Source organism: Lissotriton helveticus, chromosome 11 (assembly GCF_964261635.1).
Source record: "Lissotriton helveticus chromosome 11, aLisHel1.1, whole genome shotgun sequence".
In the NCBI taxonomy this organism is placed as follows: Eukaryota; Metazoa; Chordata; class Amphibia; order Caudata; family Salamandridae; genus Lissotriton; species Lissotriton helveticus.
In genome coordinates, this window is record NC_136072.1 from 152,070,336 (window position 1) to 152,093,937 (window position 23,602).

The window sequence follows — 23,602 nt, forward strand, 5'->3', positions numbered from 1 at the left end:
ATACCCCGAAACACGTGTCCAGGGATGGCGAAGACAGCGAAGATAGCAGAGAATCGAAAGAAGATGCATCGCGGAACACGTAACTACATTTACCATAGTCCTTAGGGGCGATACCGCTGGTGTGTGAGTATTGTGCGACCCCACCCCCAATTGTAATGTTAAAGCTCCCTCGAGCAGTTGGCTGACGAGCCTGGGACCCCGCACCTACGCGCCTGAGTGGTACTAAAGCTGGCAGATATTTGGCAGCCACCGGCAACCCCAGAACACGGCCTATCCCTGTTGACGAGGGGTGATACCCCGAAACACATGTCCAGGGATGGCGAAGACAGCGAAGATAGCAGAGAATCGAAAGAAGATGCTTTGCGGAACACGTAACTACATTTACCATAGTCCTTAGGGGCGATACCGCTGGTGTGTGAGTAGTGTGCGACCCCACCCCCAATTGTAATGAACTATACACACACTTCAAATTATATCAGCAATTGGGAAAGCACAATTTTTTGTAAATTCTAAATTGTGACAGATACAAAGATTTTAATAGGATCAAAGCAATTCAATACATATCACTTGGTGATGCGAAAACAATAAACACTCACTGAAACCCGATGTCCACACATTATCGTTTTTGGTCTGGCATTCTGCTGCCTCTCGCTCGCAGTCCCTCACCCCCTTCCTCCCATCATTGCTGCACTTAATCTCCCCAGTGCTATCCCCACACCACCACCTCCCATCCTCCCTGCTTTAGCATTCCTGATTTTGTTTCTGTTACATAGTCATACATTTTTTTAGGGTGGTACCCATTTAACGAGCACTGCACTTTCTTTTGCTTGCAGCTTCGGCACTGCATCTCCCATCATCCGCAAAGCAAGTAAAGGATGTAGTACCCTGTGGAGTTATAAACAGACCTCTATTAGCAACATAAGGCACTGCACCCACAGAGAAACCTAGTAAAAGTCTGTGTGACTGTACCTTTTCCTTGATTCGTCCATTTGCCTTTACGTTACTTGCGTTTGGCCTCGTGGTTCGGTGATAGCACGTGCATTTACAATAACCATGCAAAGCACAATAATTGCTAGGGAAAAAAGATTTGCAATGCAATTGCTCGAGCATTGCTGAAAGTTTGAGCTATCGGCGTTGCATTATTATTAGCCAATAGATCAAATTTTCAGCAACGTGAGACCCATTGCATTGCAAATGCTTCTTTTGTATGTTGCTTGGATTTTTTACAATCCGTCTGACTTCAGGGATATAACATTAATGCATCCACACTCTAAAAATGGTTTCAGCACCACTGATTTGGACTGGTTGCACACTGCCAAATGTCGGTTTTCTTGTGGTCAGTGAATGCAAGTTTTTTTGCATATGCTAGGCCGCACAAATGTCAGTGCAAACACTCAACCTAAACCGGTGTCATGTAAGTAAGTCAGTCAGTCTGTCAATGATACTTTTATTTGATTTCGTAAAAAAAATCGTAAAAGATTGTAAAAACACGTTATACACAGTAATTAAAAGCAATGATTTGAAAGATGCAAAGAGGTAAAAAAACACTGTTGTCATTACGTGTCATGTAAGTAAATAATGGTGAAAGAATTGTGCAGTGCAATCTCTGTATCTGAGTAGCAGATCTGACATGTGTATCTCTATAGCAGACATATGCATCAAGAGGACTTCAGTGAACAGGAAAAATAAAGAGTATGGAGAAGAGTAGGAAAGGATAGCAGAAATGGCGTGGGGCAAGAAACAGGTCGACCAAGAGCAACAAGATGTTTGATTTTTGGAAAACGAATGACATCCTGGAAATGTGTAGAGTCACAAGTGATTCACTTAATCCTACTGTCCTACAGTGTGTATAGTCTTCGTTGGCCATACGTGCTCTGAAGGAGACTTATGGACACCTGTTGCACCAGACTATAAAGTTTATGTAAGATAGATATCAAAAACTGCATGATATACATATCATAAGATAAAGCATAACAAAAAAAGTAACATTTCATCATAATACAGATTATAAAAGATGGCAATCACATAACATATTATATGGCGCAAAAATACATAGAACACGCAATAACATACAATAGCATGGATGATATACCATACATAAAAAAATATGTAACATAACATCACCAAACAACATAAATCAAAACATTAAATAAAATAATTGCAACTACCAAAACATTAAATAATATAATCCAAAACGAGCAAAATATAAACCATAATCCATAATAAAACAAAAATATAGCATACAATATAAAACGTAGTATTACATCATAGCAGATCATGAAACAATGTGTCAAATAGCATGACATAACATAAACACAACATATGATATCACGTAACATAAAACAGAACATTACATGATAGAAAACAGTACACAAATATAAAATATAACCCAAAATGTAACATGCAATATAACATAGGGCACAGCAAGATATGACATAACATAAAACAAAGCAAAACATAACTACATCAACTGAACATAACACAACATTATAAAAACATAACTTTAATATAACAATATAAAAGTCTGTCTTCAGTAAATCCGTACTTTTTTATCAAGAAGATCTGGTGGGGAATATTATGTCATGTCTAAGAACACATCACAGAGCTCCTCACTCGAAATATACATAGGAAATCATGTAAAGAGCTGTTGATGGAATGAGAACGGAAATATGGTTTTTGAGGTCATGAAGAGTCTAGGATAAAGACACAGGTAGAGTATTTGAGGCAGGACTTGCACCACAGTCAGTCCTTCGAGCCTGTGTAGTTGGATGCAGTGACGTAGGAAGGGGTGCGGTTGGTGCGGGCCGCCCCGGGTGTCATCAGTGAGGGGGGTGACAAAATGGCAAAAATATGTGTTTTAAACACATATTTTTGCCATTTTGTCAAGCTGGGGGTGACAAGTGTCATCACTGAAGAGGGGGGGGGTGACAAAATGGCAAAAATATGTGTTTTGAACACATATTTTTAGCATTTTGTCAAGCCAGGGGTGGCAAGAAATATTCTGCTCCGGATACCACCTGACCTTGTTGCGCCACTGGTTGGATGAGACTAAATTGGGTGCCTACAAAATCTAAGTTATAATACTCAGATGTGGCATTCACAAACCCTTAGATATCACTTGTGTATTGTTATTTATGTGAATACAGTGGCAACTCTTCTCAAACAGGTGGAACCTGCATATTTAAGCCACTGGCCATCCTTCACATTATGGTGTCCTACATTTGGCATAATAGTAGCTGTGGCATTTGAGGCCCTTTTACTGCAATGTTGGCCAAAGAATATCATGACTAACTCTTAGTATAATGGTGGCTCTTGCATATTAAGACGCAGCAGCCCTCCTTGCTTCCTTGCAGTTATGGTGGCAAAAGAGTAGCCCTGGCATGTTGGGGGGCACCGTCCAGGGGCAGACCCTTTGAAAAGATCATCTAATCACCTTTCAGTTGCAGATTCGATATATTTAGGTTGTTCAGGTGTTAAACTTTAACTATATTATGGAACTTTTGCTGAATAAGTAATAATCTGTGCTGGGATGACATAATAGTGTAATAATACTGCAGCGGAAGTTGCAGAATTATGTTGCATAGTTGAAAAACACCTCGAATACCCATTAAACTTGAAGCTCACTTTTTCCCTAACGCTGCAGAACAATGAAAGGGAAGGGAAGATGAGTTTCAGAGACAATTAGCAACGTTCTACTTAGTATTCACAGTAGGTGCACATTTCCAGCTGCGCAAATCATGTGTAAAATGTTAATTACCAGACATGCTGTACTTTCTTACCGATGGAACTGTGCACTGTCTCCTCACTGTAGAATGCATGGGTTTTTTCCTTTTGCATATTGCTCTCTTTGTATTGCTTTCCTAAAATGGTGTTTTCCCAAGGGCTGATCCTGAAAATAAAACAACAATTTGTTGACAAAGTTTTAAAGGTATTTAACATTATTTGCTGTTTTAAGTCACTGTTAATCAACACTCATATCACAATTGTTTGTGGTTTGTAACAAGAGAGCAGTTTGAGAGCATGCATAGGATTTGTCCTGGTGCACAAAATGTAGCACATGTGGTTTGCACTGCAAATTGCTGAATTTAGGACCGATTATAATGAAAAGGGGGGGCCCTCGGCCCCCCCGCACGCATGGCGGCGCGGCGACCGTCTCACCCCCTTTCCCCTCGTGTCCTTCGACGGTGGGGGCGTGCCCTGGGGGCGCGGCCCACCGCCGATTGGCCGGCGCCCCTCCTGACCCGGATTCAATGGAGTGGTTCCGGGTCGGGGGGGGCGGGCGATAGGAGGAGGGAATAAGAGGTAGGGAGCGCCCAGGAGACCCCCTTGTCCCTGGACGCTCCCTCGCTGAACGTTGTGCCCCGCGTTCGGGGCTTCTTTGTTTTTGGTAATTTTCCCGCTTTATTTTGCAGGTATAACGAAGCGGTTCGTGGAGCCAGCTGAGCCGTCGTGGGATTGCCTGGATCGGCATCGGCCTGGGACGTGAGGCGGCAGTTGTGGATTTTCCCCTTTTCTTTCCAGGGTCGTCGGCGGAGGACGCGAGGCGGCAGCAGAGGTCCCAGGACGTGGAACTCGCTCCGAGGGACGAGGAAAAGGCGGTATTTGTTGGCGCGGGGGAGGGCAGGGACGAGCAGCGGGCCAGCTCACGTCGGAGGTGTGCTCCGGGACTCCACGAGGGCCGGGGTAAGGCTGCGGGGTATTGAGCGGCTTTTGTTTAGATTACCATACCGGCAATAGTACAAACCGCATAGATAACGCGGTACAGAGTAAGTAAAGCCGCGGGCAGGTTGAGCGACTGTTTTTGATACGTTAGCGGCGTAATTTAAACCGCATAGGTAACGCGGTACAAAGAAGGGTTTTCCCGCCTCGGTGAGACAGAGCGGAGAGGTTGTTCCAGCGGAACACAAGCGTCACGCTTGAAGCTAAGCAGGGTCGACCAGGGCAGCACCTGGATGGGAGACCCCTGGTGAAAGTTTACAATTGTAGGAAAGAAACTGTTTTTCACGGCTGCATTACATTAATGATTAGGTAATTTGTTGTTCATGAAGTGACACAAAGTGTACAATTGTATGGTGAAACAAGGGGCCATTTCTTACAAGGTTATTACTTTAATTATTAAGTGATTTATTATTAATGTCATTGCACAAAGTACATCTATGTAATTGTTTTTCACGCTACACTGCAGTGTTTATTTATAATTCATGGTACTGGATGTGACACAAAGTGTGCAATTTTCTTGAAAACGAGGTGACATTTTTGAAAGGTTTTCACTAATGTATTGTTGTACTTTTGATTATTAAGTGATTTATTGTCATATCCTTACAGTTCTGGGGAATAAGTGCAGATACGGGTCCAGAATTGTCCTGGCCTTGGAAGGAGTGTTATTTTGAATGTCGCTTATACACGGTGATAACACAAGTTTTTAATTCCAGGCAATTTAACGACATTATTGGGGCCATTCACTAGCGGACAGGACGTAAGAGCATCCAGCACGCAACGTGGTGTGGACAGGGGCCGCAGACCATTATCGCAGGCGAGGACGAGTGACTGGTCGGTAAGAGGGGTACGGGGGGCTAGCATTCATCGCTCCTGGTGGCCGCCGGGTGGGTCTACATTAGGTTTACTCACCCCCTTACATAAGCGGACAAGCCGCTGGTGTTGCGGTCGCCGTTGCATGGTGCTGAAAGCCCCCTGGTGACCCTCCACCTGCAAGGTACACACAGTTGACCTGTTAGGAACTAAGAGAGTAGGCAGCGGGCTTTTTTGGGGTAAGCGTCATGCCAGGCCCAAGGGGTGGAAAAAGGGGGTCCAACATGGAGGCTATGATGCGGGCTATGATGCGGGAGATGAGCGACATTAAGCAACAGCTAGGACAAATTAAGGAGCGGGAGGCTCGGTTGGATGACAGAGAGAGTGAGGCACCAGGCCCGTCCGGGAGACCGATCCGCAAGAGGGTGGCACCAGTGCCAAGAGGGGAATTTGTCACTCCACAAGGGAAACCTAGATCCAAAAGACCCAAGGAGGCGGTTCCCACCCCAGGCCCAGTGGACCCGTTACCCGCCGCACCGCCCGCGGTGGTCCCACCCCCGCATGTGCCTACACCCATTGCCCCTGTGGTGCCGGTGCCGGCCGGTCAACCAGTAGACGCTGGGTCTGCTCCCGCACCGGTGCCCACAATCCCGGGTACAGGCTGGCCACACCCGGCGCCCGCCCTGCCAGCTGTGCCAGGACCACTGGGCATAACCCCAGTGGTACCTGTTGTCCCGGGGGGTAATGTAGATTCAATGCCACCCGAATTGTTATCTCAGTTAACGGCCATGATGCCATGGCTCCAAAAAGGGGGAGCCTTCCCGAATTCTGCAGACCATGCGGCAGAGGCGGCAAGGTTTGTAGAAAAAATCAGATCGGCACCGGTCGCCGACAGTGTTGCATTGCCAATTTCTTCTCCCCTTGCAGGTCCAAGTGTTCCCCAGCTGGACGGAGTTAAAGGGCAGCCGCCCCCGGTGCCCGCACTTGGTAAGGAAGTGGCATTGCCGCTCTTGGGGGACGGTGTGATACCTTCCAGGAGCGAAAATCTAGCTCAGCATGTGTCATTAGCTGTGAAAGAAATGATTTGGGCTGATAAATACGTGTACATTTATTCTTTATTGTTGGATAATAGGGAAATGGAGCAGGCAAAAGCACTGAAAGAGTGGATGCTCCCAAGTGAATGGAGGGCGCAGTGTACTAGATTCAGGGTTGAGGAAAATCTCAATAATTGGATGCAAGCATGGGCTGTTTTCACTGCAATTAAGGCTGAGCGTCCTCCAGATCTGCAGGCTGCATTGGCTTGCTACTCGAGCAGGATTGTGGGGTGGAGTCAACAGTATTCTGGGGAAGCATGGAAGGGTTATGATGTCAATTTTAGGAAGGCATTGGAATTCAATAGATCGTTGCCATGGGACTCGGTAGATTCCATGGCTTGGCACAAACAGTTCTCTGACACTGCACCTCCCCCTCAGTTCGGTGCGGTCAAGGTGTTCACTAGACCGCAGCAGCCCTTTCGGCCCCCCCAAACGAGTGAAATACCTGGGAAATTTAGGGCAGGTGGGCCAGAGAAGAAAGGGGTGTGCTGGGATTTTAATAGGCGTACCTGCACAAGGGCCGCGTGTAAGTTTAGGCATGCATGTTCCTCCTGTGGGCACCCCTCTCATCCAGAAACTACCTGTAGGTCCGAGCAAGGTAACACAGGACAGAGGGGTAGGGGAAAGCCACTATAAGTCAGACAGGTTACGCCCCCCCACTCCAGTGGATGTGGTGGCAATGATTCCATTGTTGAACAGATACCCTGACCACAAAGCGGCCACCCTACTCCAGGAAGGTTTTTCTAAAGGTTTTAGGATCCCGGCCGGGGGATACACAGGCAGTGCGCACTGTAGAAATCAATTATCAGTCAAACACAATCCGGCTGTTGTGGCCGCCAAAATTGACAAGGAGCTTTCCTTAGGCAGGATAACTGGCCCTTTTTCTGCAGTGCCAGTACCCAATTTTGTGTGTTCCCCACTGGGAGTTGTCCCCAAGAAAGAGAAGGGGCAATTCAGATTGATTCATAACCTGTCAGCGCCAAAGGGGGCGTCACTGAATGATGCCATTGACGAAGGTATCTGTAGTGTTAAGTACGCCTCTTTTGATCAGGCTGTTACCTTATTGCAGGCCACTGGACCCGGGGCGCTGATGGCGAAATCAGACATAGAATCCGCCTTCCGCCTCCTCCCAGTCCACCCGGCGGACCAGCATCTTTTAGGTTTCACCTTTAGGGATAGGTTCTACATGGACAAATGCATGCCTATGGGTTGTTCTATTTCTTGCGCCTACTTTGAGATGTTTAGTTCATTTCTTGAATGGGCCATGAGACAAGTGACGGGCCATCAAAGGGTCATGCATTACTTAGATGATTTCCTCTTCCTCGGTACAGCGGGTTCTCAGGAGTGCGCACTGGCATTGCAGGAATTTTGCGTGCTCATGCGGGCTTTTGGGGTCCCGCTTGCGCCTGGGAAGACGGTGGGCCCGACCACCTGCTTGGAATTTCTGGGCATCGAGATTGACTCAATGGAGAGATGTTTTAGACTACCTAAGGACAAGGTGTGCAAATTCAAGACATCGCTACAGTTATGCCTCCGGAAGGAGAAGGTCACTTTGCAGCAATTACAGGAGGTGGTAGGGCAATTGAATTTCGCACTAAGAATCATCCCAATGGCTCGCCCCTTCTCTCGCTCCATCGCGCACGCGATGAGGGGGCTGAGGGAAAAGCACCACCGCACGCGCCTATCGTCTGAAATTCGCCAGGATATGCTTATCTGGATGGCATTCCTGGAGGATTTTAACGGTAGGGTGGTCTGGCCCGGCCCGCTCACGACATCGGCGGAGTTGGGACTATGGACTGATGCGGCCGGTAGTGTGGGCTTTGGTGCCATCCTAGGGAATAGGTGGGTCGCTCAACAATGGCCAGAAGAATGGAACACATGGGGTTTGCTCAGCAACATTGGCTTCCTGGAACTTTTTCCAATATGGGTGGCACTGATGGTTTGGCCCGAACACCTATGTAACCAATCAGTGGTGTTTTGGTCAGATAACATGACAGTGGTGGAATGTATCAATCAGCAGGGGGCGCGGTGTCCTTTCATACTTCGTCTGATCAAAGAAATTGTTCTGCGGTGCCTTAAACTGAATGCTAATTTTAGAGCCAAACATGTCCCTGGTGTTTTAAACAATGCTGCTGACTCCCTTTCTCGCTTCAAAATGCAGGTTTTCAGGGAACATCTCCCCACAGCAGACCCCTCGCCAGCACACTTCCCAGCAGTACTTTGGCAGATTGGTGCCCCAGATTACAGGACCTCGTGGTCGCTAGCCTAGCCCCCAGGACCAAGACGGCTTACGAAGGGGCGTTTCTGTCTTATTGTTCTTTCTTGGGGCCACAGTGGGAAGTGCTTTGGGCGAAGGAGGATGGGTTTGCAGCCTATTTAGAATGGATGCACAAAGAGGGGCGCTCAGTGGCAATTGGGAGGTGGTCGTCAGACTGCTATAAACGTTATGTTCGGATTGACATGCTATGATTACTTGTCACTCACGCTTGATCTCTTTCCGCTCTCTTACAGTTTCTCAGACCTGTTACGCAGGGGAGGAATTTGTCGTCGGGCACCGCCAATATTCATCGGCACGGAGCGGCGAACAGGAAACAACAAAGAACAATGTCTGGATTGTCGGTCATTCATATGTGAAGCGAGCGGAATGTGTCTTCCTGTCAGGTGACAAGAAGGAAAGGGCGGCACAACTAGGGTTGAATATCACGTTCTTTGGCAGAGGAGGGTTGTGTCTTCACGAGTTTAGGGGATTCTTCCAAGGGCTGTTAGCACGCCAGCAGTCTCCACCGGCAGTGGTGATACTTCACCTTGGGGAGAACGACTTGGCAACACTGGGCAGGCGCATCTTGATTGAGGAGATTATCTCAACAGCGGGTTGGATAGCTAGGACCTGCCCCGGGTGCACACTAGTATGGTCACAACTCATACCTCGACTTCAGTGGCGGGGGGGTCATTCGGTCAGGGCGTTGAATCACTCGGTAAAGAGGATCAACACACGGTTGGATAGGTTGTTTCGAACCCCCGTGTTACAGTCAATACCTCATGGGTGCATCTGGGGTCACAAGTATTACTTGAAGGACGGGGTTCATTTGACAGAAGAGGGTAATGTCCTATGGTCTGACAAAATCTGGGCTTGGCTAGAGGGCTGGGATAGGAGGAGAGTGTCCTTAGGCAGGGGCTAGAGGGGGAGGCCAGATCGTCGGTTAACAATACTGGCCTGTGGCGGTAAGGTCATTATCGGTGAGCACATATTTGAGGTCTGAGGGGGCGGGCATCATCCTATGGAGGTTCCCGCCCGGGGGGAGGGGCCTGCGGGCCACTCCCAGTACTCCAGGGGCAAGGTAATATGCAAAGGAGCGCGGGTAGGAGTAGTTCACGCTTTCCTTAGGCTGGTAGCCACCCCGCGCGCGTGGACTCATGACGCCACCGGCGCAGAGTAAGGGCCCTCCTTCAGTGGGTAAATGGAGTTTAGGGCGTAGACCGGGCAATTCCCGGGGTAACACTGCGCATGCGCACTTCTAGGGGGGAGGCGCAGTTTGTAGGACCTGACACCGGTAGTGACCCTGCCATATGGCCAGAAATGTACAAAAATCAAGTGTAGGATGTTTAGTTTAAGCTAGGAACAACTTGTATTAGAGTTTTGTTAAGGTCAGGCTCTCAAACTTGTTGATAACAATTGTATAACTGAATGTCCTGCTGATTTTTGTATTCATTGTTGATTATGCAATTAAAACCTTTTTTAATTTCATACTTTAATAAATACGGCCGGGCGACTAGCGCCCGCCTTCCAAAGAGTAAAACACGTCTCGTGTCCACGTTCCTGGGTGTTGGGTGCCGGATTGGGGGGGAGGCGGCAGCTAGTCGCTGACCATGTGAAAAGGGGGGGCCCTCGGCCCCCCCGCACGCATGGCGGCGCGGCGACCGTCTCACCCCCTTTCCCCTCGTGTCCTTCGACGGTGGGGGCGTGCCCTGGGGGCGCGGCCCACCGCCGATTGGCCGGCGCCCCTCCTGACCCGGATTCAATGGAGTGGTTCCGGGTCGGGGGGGGCGGGCGATAGGAGGGGCCACCCGGCCCCTCGGGAATAAGAGGTAGGGAGCGCCCAGGAGACCCCCTTGTCCCTGGACGCTCCCTCGCTGAACGTTGTGCCCCGCGTTCGGGGCTTCTTTGTTTCCCACCCACCATCCCTTGGTACAAAGTTTAAGCAGCGTTATGTCCGGTTTAATGGTAAGTTTCAAAGGTATGGATCGCGGGAGAGAGTAGGCTGTTGTTGTATTTTGTGATCTGTTGTTAGGAATTTTTCCCCTTTGTAGAAAAGTGATGTGTGAAGTGAACTGTATTTGAAGATATGTGTCTTTAGGCCTTTTTTCCCTTTGTAGCTATACGTTGATATTGTGATTTTGAGTAACATGAGTGAACCGAATTGTAATCTATGCCATGTGTCGTTAGGCCTTTTTTCCCCTTTTAGCTATGCGTGGATACTGTTATTTATTAGCCAGTGTAGTTGTCCTTTAGAATTTTTCCATAGGTCGTCGTATTTATTAGGTATGGGGCATGCGGTAAGGTCATTATCGGTGAGCACATATTTGAGGTCTGAGGGGGCGGGCATCATCCTATGGAGGTTCCCGCCCGGGGGGAGGGGCCTGCGGGCCACTCCCAGTACTCCAGGGGCAAGGTAATATGCAAAGGAGCGCGGGTAGGAGTAGTTCACGCTTTCCTTAGGCTGGTAGCCACCCCGCGCGCGTGGACTCATGACGCCACCGGCGCAGAGTAAGGGCCCTCCTTCAGTGGGTAAATGGAGTTTAGGGCGTAGACCGGGCAATTCCCGGGGTAACACTGCGCATGCGCACTTCTAGGGGGGAGGCGCAGTTTGTAGGACCTGACACCGGTAGTGACCCTGCCATATGGCCAGAAATGTACAAAAATCAAGTGTAGGATGTTTAGTTTAAGCTAGGAACAACTTGTATTAGAGTTTTGTTAAGGTCAGGCTCTCAAACTTGTTGATAACAATTGTATAACTGAATGTCCTGCTGATTTTTGTATTCATTGTTGATTATGCAATTAAAACCTTTTTTAATTTCATACTTTAATAAATACGGCCGGGCGACTAGCGCCCGCCTTCCAAAGAGTAAAACACGTCTCGTGTCCACGTTCCTGGGTGTTGGGTGCCGGATTGGGGGGGAGGCGGCAGCTAGTCGCTGACCATGTAGAGGTTCTAATATCAAATCGGGCACACACTACTTTAGCACCCGACTCGCTGTCACAACCGGGGAACAAAATCTGCACACTGGTCTGTTTTGCCATTTAATAGCAGATGCAAACTAGTAATGCGAATAGCTCCCATGCCATGTTTGTCAACCTCCAAAAGGGTTTATATGTGTCACTACACGCAGTATCCCCTAGTGTGAGGTGTGCACAGGGAAACAGGATGCATACTGACTGACTGGTTGTTGGAAGAGGTTGATTAGGAAAAGCGGGTAGGTACCTACACTTAGTAATAACACCACTATCACAAACAAGTCCCAGTCAAGTTCTCAATAAAGACAGGTGTGAAAAGTATTTGAGAACACCAATAACAGTAAATAAGTAAGACACCAAGCACAATAAAAATCCAACACCAATTTATAAAAATAGGGAATACTCTATGATTAAAAAGACACCAAAATAACAAAAATCCTATGTAATGAACCGGAGATATGAATTTTTAAAGAATAAATAATTTTAGTGCCTAAAACCCAAAAGCGCCAACTTGGACATCTGATCATGCTCGACCAGGATAAAGTCAAAGTTTCAGGCTGACTGCGATGGAGCGCAGGTCAGATACAGTGAGCGGTAGGGCCCTGTCAAGTTTTTACCTTCTGACGTAGTCACTTGTTGGGGCTTTATCTGTTGCCGTCGAGAGAGGCTCCTCATCAGGCCGGCCTGCAAGCTGATGATCGTGGCTTTCTTCTGGGCAAGGCCTGGGTGAAATCCCGAAGGTCTTGGAGCTCTGTAGCCTTCATTGGGATGAACCTGAATCTCAGGCTGGGTCGTGGTTCAAAGTCGGTGGCTTGACTCACTACTTATGGAGCTTTAGGGCTCTTGAAGGGTCCACAAAACCAATCTAAGGTTCCAGAATCTCTAAGTTTCTCCTTGGGAATTTGGGACTACAAGACCCCCAAATGCACCTGGCCAAATCCTTAAAAGTTCTATGAACGCCGTCCAGCTGGGTTCTTCTTGGTGGAGAAGATGCAGATGGAGCTCTTTTAACCTGCTGCTTTCAGGGAATCCACTCCTCAAACGTTTAGAGTCACAGAAAGTTGTTCTATTGTTGAAGAACAAAGTGTCCTTCAGAGTGCAGTCCTCTTGGTGCAGGGTGCAGGCCAAGGGTTCAGCAGGGCAGTTCCTCTTCTTCTTGGTTATTCCAGGTAGGGATCTCAATTGCTGGGCAGCTCTCTCATATTTATCCAGGCTTCCTGGCTAGCAAGCAGGGGGGTACCCCTGACCAACAGGATGCAGGGTGCCACCCTCAATGATGACCACTTCCACAGAAGTGTGGCAAATTCTTTTCCCAGAAAGCACTATTCCACCCAAAATGTTGAAAATATTTCCTGGAGCTTCAGGTCTGGCTAACCTAACCTACAGGTGTGGCTAACGTTACCTAACACTCCCCTTCCCGTCCCTCTGCTAATTCAATTACAGGGGTTCCCATCTGGCTTGGGGTGAAGGAAGTGTTGGTGGGGGCCTAGTTCATGGCCTCACTGTTTTTCTCCATTTAACGACCAGTTTGGCTACCCAGAGCCCCTTCCTGCCTTTTACTCTGAAGCAGCATATCGCCTCACGCCAGATGTCTGCTCTGTTCAAACCCAGGCCATTTCATACCTAATCAAGAGTGCCTGGCTCAGCCTGTCAAAGGCTGGCCTATCAGAAAAGGCTGCATCAGGGCAGAATTCAGGCACATCCGAAAAGCAAGTTCAGTAACTTCTTTGTTGTAATAGTTCAAATAAATCCAACCTTGGCAAAACATCAAATGACGAGCCACACCATTAGAATATACTTTTAGACAAGTGAAACATAGGCTACTATGGTGGGCCCATCAGGAGCCTCGTCGAGACATATATCATATTTTGGTTAAGAGGATATAAGTAAAAACATGTACCAGTATAGGGCAATCTTGCGGCCACCCAAACGAGGGGCATCATTTAAGGGATCCTCCACGTAAGATACCACACCATTTAAATAAAGGGAGGATAGGGTGGGGGCGAGGACGCATTCTTGCTGGACCTCTTTCAGGATGTCGATCCGTTCAGTCAGTTCCCTACCCCAACCCCATCTCACTTGGGCATACGGATCCTGGTGGAGGTAAACCAAAACATCCAGAAGATCGATTTGGACCTCACTGTTCCTTAGAACCTTCCACAGTTTGCCACGGGCATAAAGTTGAATGCAGACCATAGGTCTACAAAGACCAGGTATAGGTTTGCCTTCTGTTTTCCAGTATATTAAAAAAAGCCTGAAGATTTGGTCAATTGTGCTACTCCCTCGTCTAAACCCTGCTTGCAGGGGGGAGAGGGCCTGATGGTCATTAATCCAGGATTCAAGCTTACCCAGAGTTTGCCTTGCTAAGACTGCATCTATTAGGCTAATAAACCTGTAGTTTAAGGGGGAATCCCTCCGGCCCTTTACAAAAATGGGAACAATTTCTGCAGCCTTCCAACTAGCGGGAATACTTCCCCCTCCATTTTATTGATAACTCTCAGTACAATTTCTTACACAATTATACAGTAAGCATGAACACCTTCTTTTCATCACGTACATGCAGCATATCCTTCATATTTTCACTTGCCCCATCCATTATGTAGTTTGATGGTTTGCTAAAGTACCGAGCCCAGCCATAGATGTCGGCGAGAAAAAGATCAACGGGGACGCCACCAGGGCCAGCAGCCTTGCTCACTGCAATAGCTTTTATCGCACTAACTGATTCCTTCAAGTCTATCATAATTGACCCAGTGGGGGGGAAGGGTCTCATTCAACTCTACAGTACCATCAGTGTTCATACAGTTAAAAATAATTTTATCTCACTCCTGTCAATAGTTAGACTTTATTAATGTTAACTAAAGCCTTCTAATGTTAGCCTGTGGATCTAATGTACTACAATATGGAAACATGAAATTGGCAGTTTTTGCCTCACCAGGGTATATAAAATATATGTTCTAATGTCTCGGCATATTTTCACATGGTGGATACCATAAAAATATGGTAGTTTGAGACTTTGGAAGTACCTTTAATTTGAAAGTCGAATTTGGACACTGTTTTATTTTAAAAGCAGCCTGCAAGGTGGGGCTGGCTTTTAAAATGACAGCAGGCATCACAGCGGTGCAGACATAATAGCATTAAATCTGCTGGGCCTCTAAACCTACATGCTATACCATATACTAGGGGCTTAAAGGTAGGATGTCAGTGCCAATTGAAATTACACCTACTAACATGTACCTTTAAACACAGGCACTGGTCCGGGGCCAGGTTAGCATAGTCCAGGGCACATTCAAAGTCAGAAAACCAGCACATAGTAGTCAAAATGGGGGGAAAAAGTGTTGGGACAGCAGCAACAAAACACTGTTTTCTCACACAGGTGAAAACTGAAACCCACACAATCTGTGTTTACCGATTACACAATTTACTCTGTATGGCTCTGCAATTAGCTGGCCTATCCAAATCGGGCCTTAGTGTTATCTTCAATTTTAAACTTGTAGAAAAATGTATTTGTCACATTACTTTTTTTGTTTCAGTGTAATCCCATTTTACATTTGAAAATAAATGTGTTGCCTCTATTTCTTATAGTGTGAAATCAGTTTATTTCTGTCACAACCTTGCTCAGAGGGCCACAGGGCACACAGGAGCTACTGGGCCCAGCCATGATGGTTAAGGCCTTTTACTCATGGTGTGAAGGGGCCAGCCTGCTATGGGCTCTGAGCTACTGGGCCAAGTAACCATTCAGCACTTGACTCTCAGAACTATCGTAGATCGAGCAGTCCAAGGCTGCTCGTGGAGGAGGTAGGTGTAGGGTGAACACAGGCTCACAACTCAAAATGCATCCAGCAATCCCCAATAAATGATTGTCCAATCAAATACTTGCTTTTATGTAAAAGGGGTATTTATCTACGAACACAAAGTACAATAAGGCACCGCACTAATAATATATACAGTCGTCATAGGGCAGTCACGCTAGCATTACCTGAGTCAACTCTCAAGTCCCACTTTCCGATCTAAGGACCGTGGTTACTCCTCATTTAAGTGAGGCAACATCCAAGCTAGACCATGCTAGACCAATGGATTTAACCCAGATCTCTAAACTGGGGGTGAGTGTTTGAAAAGTTTCAGCCCTCCGTCCTTCATCTTGTTATGTTTCCACACTAGTGATTTCCTGTATTATAAGTTCCACAATAGCTTTGCGAAAGCCAAAGTGTCCCTGCGTCCTCCACCTCCACATGCTTCTCCAACAGGCCCTGGGTCACTCAAAGTGGAGCCCAGAGGCTTCCATGTATTATGTACTTCACATGTACCCATACATACATTTGTGCACATGCAACGCACACACGCAGGCTTTCATGTGCTGCACCACTTCATAGGCACACATACGTCCCAGCGCCACTCACGCAGACACGTGCTGGGATGTATGGGCCTTTATCCTAATATAGGTCAATGGAAAGTTAAGCACACAGCAGCAGAGCACGAGTGGGCAAGTAGGCCCACTTATGTGACACGGGTAAAAAGGCCTCTTCACTCTACTGATCATAATTCCTTAAAACACTGTACGGCCATGCTCATGCTACTTGCCTCCCAGTGAAGGCAGTAGCCTCTCACCTCACGTAGTAGGTAGCACTTTGGGCACCAGTCCTGCTCAAAGCAAGACCGCAATCTGTGAGACAAGCCTAGGTCATCTTGCACACATATGATCCTTGCTCGCTCAGGATCAAAAATCATTACGAAGGATCCAGATATCACCTCAGGTAGGCACTCGGTAGGAGTAACTGTCCATTACCATGCAAGGGACTCTTCTGTCCTTTGGTGTAGTGCAACATTTTAGTTTGGAATGCATCCTGATGGCTAATTCCCTATTAAGCAAGCACGTCACACTGCACAAAATAGGTTTGCTATATTGTGTCTGCACATATTTAAACTTGTCAGTTTATGATCTCTAAATTTCTAAATAAAATACAACTTTTTAAGTCATTTTTGTTTACTTCTGTAAGCTACCCATCAAAACTGGATGTTCTTGACAAAAGAACCAAAACTGATATCTTCTATTTGAAACATGGGAAAAAAAATGTTTGCATTACTTGTAAGCACAACAATAGAGCAAATTCATCTTGCTCCATTATTTTTGCTAAATAATGTATGTAATATGTGTTAGCGAATACATTGCTTGATCTTGTTAGGCAGGCAGGTGCAAAAGAGAATTTGCTCCAGTGTAAACATAAAGTGCTCCAGTGAATTGAGCTTTAGCTTCTATTGATGTCTGACAGACCATGTAATGTCACTGAGACAATCATTTGATGGGGACTGAAATGGGGCTCAAATGTGTCCCCTGAAGTAGGGCACACAAAATCAGCAAGAAAATCCAGCACTGCCAGGTAATCATAATGGTCCTGAGGAACCGGAATCGATTTCCCAATAATCAATATGTTATGATCAGTAATACTTATAATCGATATGTTATGATTAGCATGATGTCACAAAATACTTTCGTTTATGTGCGTACACATTAGCCTTACGCGTTATAGCTTTGCACCACTTCACGTGATCACGCCATATTGTGGCCTTGCTCAAAGCATTGCATTAACAAGCCCCATTCATTCCCTGCACCAGAGTCGTCCTCCTGAGAAATAACCCAACTGTTGCTAAATCTGCTGTTTCAGCTCGTTAGGCCTGTCAAGGTTATAGGTAGCACAAGAAGGACCGATAAGCACATTCCGGGAGGGGTGCGGGGTGAACTGTCTCGGAGACGGCAGAAGGGAGTCACCCGTTCGACCTTGCTAAATCTAGGATGAGCGAAACCAGGAACGCATTGTGTGCCATATATGGGCTTTCCTTTCTGTCTGTGCCAGCTTGTACCAATTTGTACTTTTCCATGTTAGGATATGATGATGCCAATGCAACTGTATATATGTGATGTACTGACAGTGTGCCAGCAGTCTTCTTGGCGGACCTCGTGGGGAGAGGTCGCAGGAAGCTCCTCTGGCAGAGTTTTGTTTGTCATAATAAATGCTTGGACCTTCTACACTGCCAACTGACTAATTATTGGTAATTGGGGTTTACTGTAACTATAATTGGGAGGTGGAAGAGAATTTTCGGTACTTCAGTTGGCGACTCCGCCGGGACTCCGCGTTGGGGCTGTCCCTGTGTATTCACAGACGATCGAAGGGACATTGAAAGGGGTGCTCTCGATCGGGGGGATTCAGAATAGACCAGCAAGAATTTGGGGTTTGCTCCGCCCTCCCGATCCAGGGGACCTCAGCTGCTAGTAGCCTCATGCCGGAGTCCTTCGGGCGTGACCCGAGAACCAGCCACGTTGGCCTTATTGAGAGTTGGCAGTGGAGAACGTTCAATCAGACCTGCGTGCACCAGGTGAGTGTTGTGTCTCGTTTTGTGTTGGACTACGTTTGCAGATCTGGATATTGGTACTCAGCATTTGGTGACCTGTGGTCACGGAGAAACTCTGAAATAGATTTGGTACTCAGCATTTGGTGACTTGTGATCACGAAGAAACTCTGACTAGGGGGTCCGACGGGGGCAATGATGAGATTGCACGTGCGGACGCTCCTGGTGTGTTTGGTGTAGAATACTGGAGATAAGGATTGCACGCCTCAGGGGAACTGCGGTTCTCGCTCGGCCGGACTGTTCTCGGGAAAGCCGATGGTTGAGATTGGGTAGCACCCGGACAAATCTGGAGCGACGCTTGAAACACGGGCTTAGCCAGAATAGTTCGGGAGGTGAACCATGAATACTGTCGGATGGCCTGTAGGCCGGTCTGTGGTTTAAAACCTGTGTAACTATCTCCAGGCAGTCTGAGCACGAGACTGTTGTTGGAAATAGTTCTTTGCAGCTTTGAATAGTAGAAAAAGGGTTCTCTATAGGTGGGAGTCGACGGGCTCCACCTTTTGATTGCAAATATTTGTGTTCCTGTTGGTACGTTTTGTGTTTTCATGTTATGTCACCTTGAAGCCGCATAATGCAAGGTGTGTATGGTTTTAAATGAAGACATGGCCATGTGAATGAGAGCACCGTGATTGAATGATATATGGTTCGGGTATTTTGTAATTAATAAAACTTATTCCTTTTCAGCTGAAATAAAACAAAGGAGAGGGAAATGCCGTGTCTTAGCAAGTTAGGCTTCGGCTGTGTCCATAGCGATAGCGTAACGCTGGACGAGAGTCAACCCGCCCCCCCGGAAGGGACACCTAGCCATGATATGTATTGCAAGCACGGTATTGGCCCCCTTATTTTTAATTCCTTATGGCACAAATACACTAAGGACAACGTAGAATTGCAGTGGCCAAAAACTGGATCTTTTGACGAAAAGAAGCTTCAGTTTTTACAAGAGCGCCTCTTTATTAAACGTAGTCGACAGTCTATGTTCGATACTCTTAACAAATGGCAGAAAGAGGCAAAAAGGAGGCGCATTCGATCGGAGAAGCTCCTCAAGATACAGCAAGGACAGACTATAACTCAGAAAGCTATTGCCCACGACAAAAATAGAATAGAAAAGAATATTGAAATTGCAGACAGACAATTTAGACTACAGGTGGACAAAAGCTATGTAACTCGAGAGGGAGCTGAAGATGAGATAGAGGAACTGCTGGATGCGAGACCTCCTCCGCCATATGCCCCACAGCGTGTATATCCCGCAATACCTGTCCAGCCAGAGGCCAGACCTCGAGCATCCGCACCAGAGGAAAGGGGCTCTGTCACCTCTGGACGAGCTACTAGCGTTCCAGGCCCTCTGACCACACTTGTCCCTGATTCCATGCAGGCGCCAGCGCCCCTAGGTATACAACTAAGTACCCCGACTCCCGAGTGGGTTCCTTCCTCGGCCGACGCCACCTCCGATGTCTTGGAGCAGACTCCCAGAGGGGCAGCCGGAGGGATGGAAGGCAAACGTCTATTTACCAGATCATCCGTGGGATATGGCGAGAAGGAAGTGTTAGAAGATCAGGCCATTAGGTGGATAAGGAGCGACGCGTACACCGTGACTGACATATGGAGTACGGTCAAAGATTTAGAGCCGGTAATGCAGCAACGCGTGATATTCCAGATGTCTAATTGACTCATTTGGTCTTGGGAGGTCAATTTCAAGGATGGGACTGCCCCTCAGATATTGTATAATATCCGGGACTGGTCCCATAAATTTAGTCTGACCCCTAGGGAGGTGTTCAAGAATATAGATACCCTGGTTCAGTACCGAGGAAGACTGTTCTTGAAGAGTCCTCAGTGGACTTCACAGCATCCCATGCGGGAGGTTCATCCCATTTACCATCCCGAGGTCCCTGAACTGCGGGATGGTAACCAGGCAATCACACGAGCAGGAATAGCCGCTAGGTTTCAGGAACAATGGGTTTACACCCCGTGGAAGAGAAGTGAGGTTCTGGCCCTGAAATCCCAACTACCCGACCCCCGAAAGAATCCTACCGCATACTATAAAGAACTGACTGAGGCAGCTGCCTCCGCTGTCATGACACTAGCAGATGTCGAGTTGTTCTTTGGGTTATTAGTACCTGTTGACATATGGCGACAGGTGCATGACTCAGATCATGTTGAACTAGGGGGGTCATGGGAGGAGTTAAAGGGGTGGGACCAGGATCGCAAGCCAGGAGACAAACCAAGAGTTGAAATAACGTCCATGCCAGCAAAAATTATAGCCTTCATGCATGCTTTGCTACCGCCAAGAAAGGTTAACTGGGACAAATTGTCTGCCTGTCGGCAGAAGAAGGATGAAAGTGTGTCGGACTTCTTCACAAGGTTTGAGGAAGTTTTCATTGATTTTAGTGGGCAAGATTTGGCAACTGAAGGTGGAACTAGGTTGTTTGTTAACAGATTCGTTACGAACTTGGCTCCGGAAATTTCTGCTCGATTAGAGGCGGCGGAAAGTACATGGACCACCTCTACCCCGTCTGTAATTCTAAGCATGGCCCAGTACTATGAACATAGGGAGAACGAGAATAAAGAGAAGGTGGAGAAGAAGACCAAGGATCTTAAAACTCGAGTATTGCTGCAGCAAGTAGTTCGGGGACAAGGAGGGGGAAGAGGAGGCCGAGGAACTATGTCCAGAGGGGCGGGTACAGGCAGAGGTGCAGGAGGAGCCCCGACAATAGGTCTGAACCAGTGTTCCTATTGCAGAGAGGAGGGGCACTGGAAAGCACAGTGTCCGTTTCTGCTTGCCCAGAACGGAGCGGTCTGAGGGCGAGGACGAGGACGAGGCGGCTCCGACCGAAGTGACATGCACAGAGAAGAGAGATCAGGCAAGTCGGAAAAGAACCATTTTGACGGTCACCAAGGCAGGCAGTACTATCATGACGGCCATGAATACGAGGACCAAGACGCATACGTGACAGCATAGGACAGCCAAGGACAGAGTGGGGGCCAAGTGTCGATCCCGGTCAATCAAAGGGGACCCTATGTAAAAGGGGAAGTGTTGGGGACTTCTGAGAATTTCCTAATTGACACGGGAGCAATGAATAGTTCCGTTGCTCGATCATTGGTTCCAGGGGCGGCTCTGTCCGGGCAAAATAATGTTTCGGTGGGATTCTCGGGAGTCCCAGTTGTCAGCCCCATCTCTAGACCTCTCCCTTTCACGATCGGTCCTGCCACCATTGACACTCCTCTACTACTGACCTCGCATTGCGGGGAAAATTTGTTAGGATTAGATATACTAAAGAAATTGAATGCAACAATTCATTGCTCTGCGGACGGGGTTTATTTAACGATCCGACCTTATGCTGATCACGTGAAATAATGTTTCGCTAAGGGTGAACGCCTTCCGTCTGAGTTCGATGGCATTCCCGCCACACTTTGGGCAACGGGGGATGCGGATGTGGGTAAGCTGGATATTCCTTCGGTTCACATTACATTGAAACAAGGCGCAAAATTACCGCGCATCCCGCAGTATAAAATAGCACCAGCAGGAGAATGGGCTTTGCTGCGCATTATTCAGGACCTGGTCGATAAAGGAGTGGTAGAAGAAACGGCTGCTAATATTTGCAATAGTCCGATCCTCCCGATTTTGAAAAGGAACTCTGAGGTTGGTGAGCAGGGTGCTGCTTACCGTTTTGTGGTTGATCTGAGAGCTGTTAACAAAATAGTGGTGCCGCAATATCCCGTGGTGACCGACATCACCACGATTCTCACAATGATCCCACCAACTGCCCAATATTTTTCGGTCATTGACCTGAAAAATGCTTTCTTCAGCATTCCCATTCATCCTGATAGCAGGCAGATTTTCGGATTCTCGTTATCTGGTCGAAGCTTCCGCTTCTGTCGCGCACCTCAAGGCTATACTGAAAGCCCAAGTATATATAGCCAAGCCCTTAAGGCTTTGCTGGACGATTTAGACCTGCCGGATGGCAATGTCCTTTTGCAATATGTGGATGACTTGCTCATTGCCTCTGACACGAAAGAAGGCTGTAAAGCGGCCACGGTTAAATTGTTGCACCATCTGGCCGCTAAAGGGAACAAGGTATCATTATCAAAATTCCAATACTGTCGACAGGAGGTGACCTACCTTGGTCATCTACTATCGAAGGAGGGTAGACGACTAACACCTGAACGTATTACTACCATTTCTAACATGTCTGTACCTTGCACGCAGTGTGAAGTTCGCGCTTTTCTTGGCATTACCTCTTACTGTCGCCAATGGATACCTAACTTTTCCTTGCTTGCTAAGCCTCTGTTGCACCTGACCACTAAAGATGTGCATGAACCCCTACCCTGGACGGATGAATGCCAGTACTCTTTTGACTCTTTAAAAATTGCTTTGTGTTCCGCTCCTGTCTTAGGCACTCCTGTCTATCGTAAACCTTTTGTACTATACGTACACAAAGTTGACGGTTGCTCACTTTCAGTGTTAACGCATGACTTTGGTGGTAAGCAAAGACCGTGCGCTTATTTGTCAGCCACATTGGATAATGTTGCAAGAGCACTTCCTAGCTGTCTGAGGGCCACAGCAGCTGTTGCGGTGGCAATCCGGCAGTCGGAAGGGCTCGTTTTGAATTCTAATTTGACCGTGATGGTGCCGCACGCAGTGGACACCTTACTAAATAAAACTAAAACGCAACACCTTACAAGTACACGTCTCACTGGATATGAACTGACATTGTTTGCACCACATATTACGATCATTCGATGTGCCACATTGAACCCTGCCACATTGCTACCACTCCCTACGAGTGAACATAATACAGATCCCCATGACTGCATTTATTGCACTGAAGAAGAAACTAAAGGCAGAGTTGACCTTACTGACACCCCTTTACATGACCCTCAAGGGGAGTTATATGTGGATGGATCTTGTTTTAAACTGACAGATGGGACAACAACAGCTGCATATGCAATTACGACTTTGAAGACAGTTGTCGAAACATTCCGAATATCTCATGGGTCAGCTCAGGCTGCCGAACTCATGGCCCTGTTGCGAGCCTGTGAGTTGAGTGAGGGACTGGAAGTCAACATTTACACAGACAGCCAATATGCCTTTGGCGTGGCCCATAGTTTTGGGCGGTTGTGGAGGGAGCGGGGTTTCCTTACTTCCCATGGCCAGAAAATACAGAACGGTCCCTTGGTCCTACGGCTGTTAGACGCCCTCACTCTACCCAAAAAAGTAGCTATCATCAAATGCAGTGCACACAAAGCAATAGTGGATGAGGTGGGGGAGGGAAATGCTTTTGCGGATCAGGTGGCCAAACAGACAGCACAAACCCCGATGTCCGCTATGTTCGTCAACTCCTCTGCA

The 23,602-nt window shown here is 47.4% G+C and overlaps 1 protein-coding gene across 1 annotated transcript in view; it reads right to left on the reverse strand.

Annotated features, from left to right (window-relative positions):
• Positions 1-23,602, reverse strand: part of WDR49 (WD repeat domain 49) — a 676,266-nt gene that overhangs the window by 53,291 nt on the left and 599,373 nt on the right. Inside the window, exon 17 of the mRNA XM_078668100.1 lies at positions 3,780-3,889. Within this exon, the coding sequence (XP_078524226.1) occupies positions 3,780-3,889 (110 nt within the window). The remainder of the gene's footprint in view (positions 1-3,779; positions 3,890-23,602) is intronic.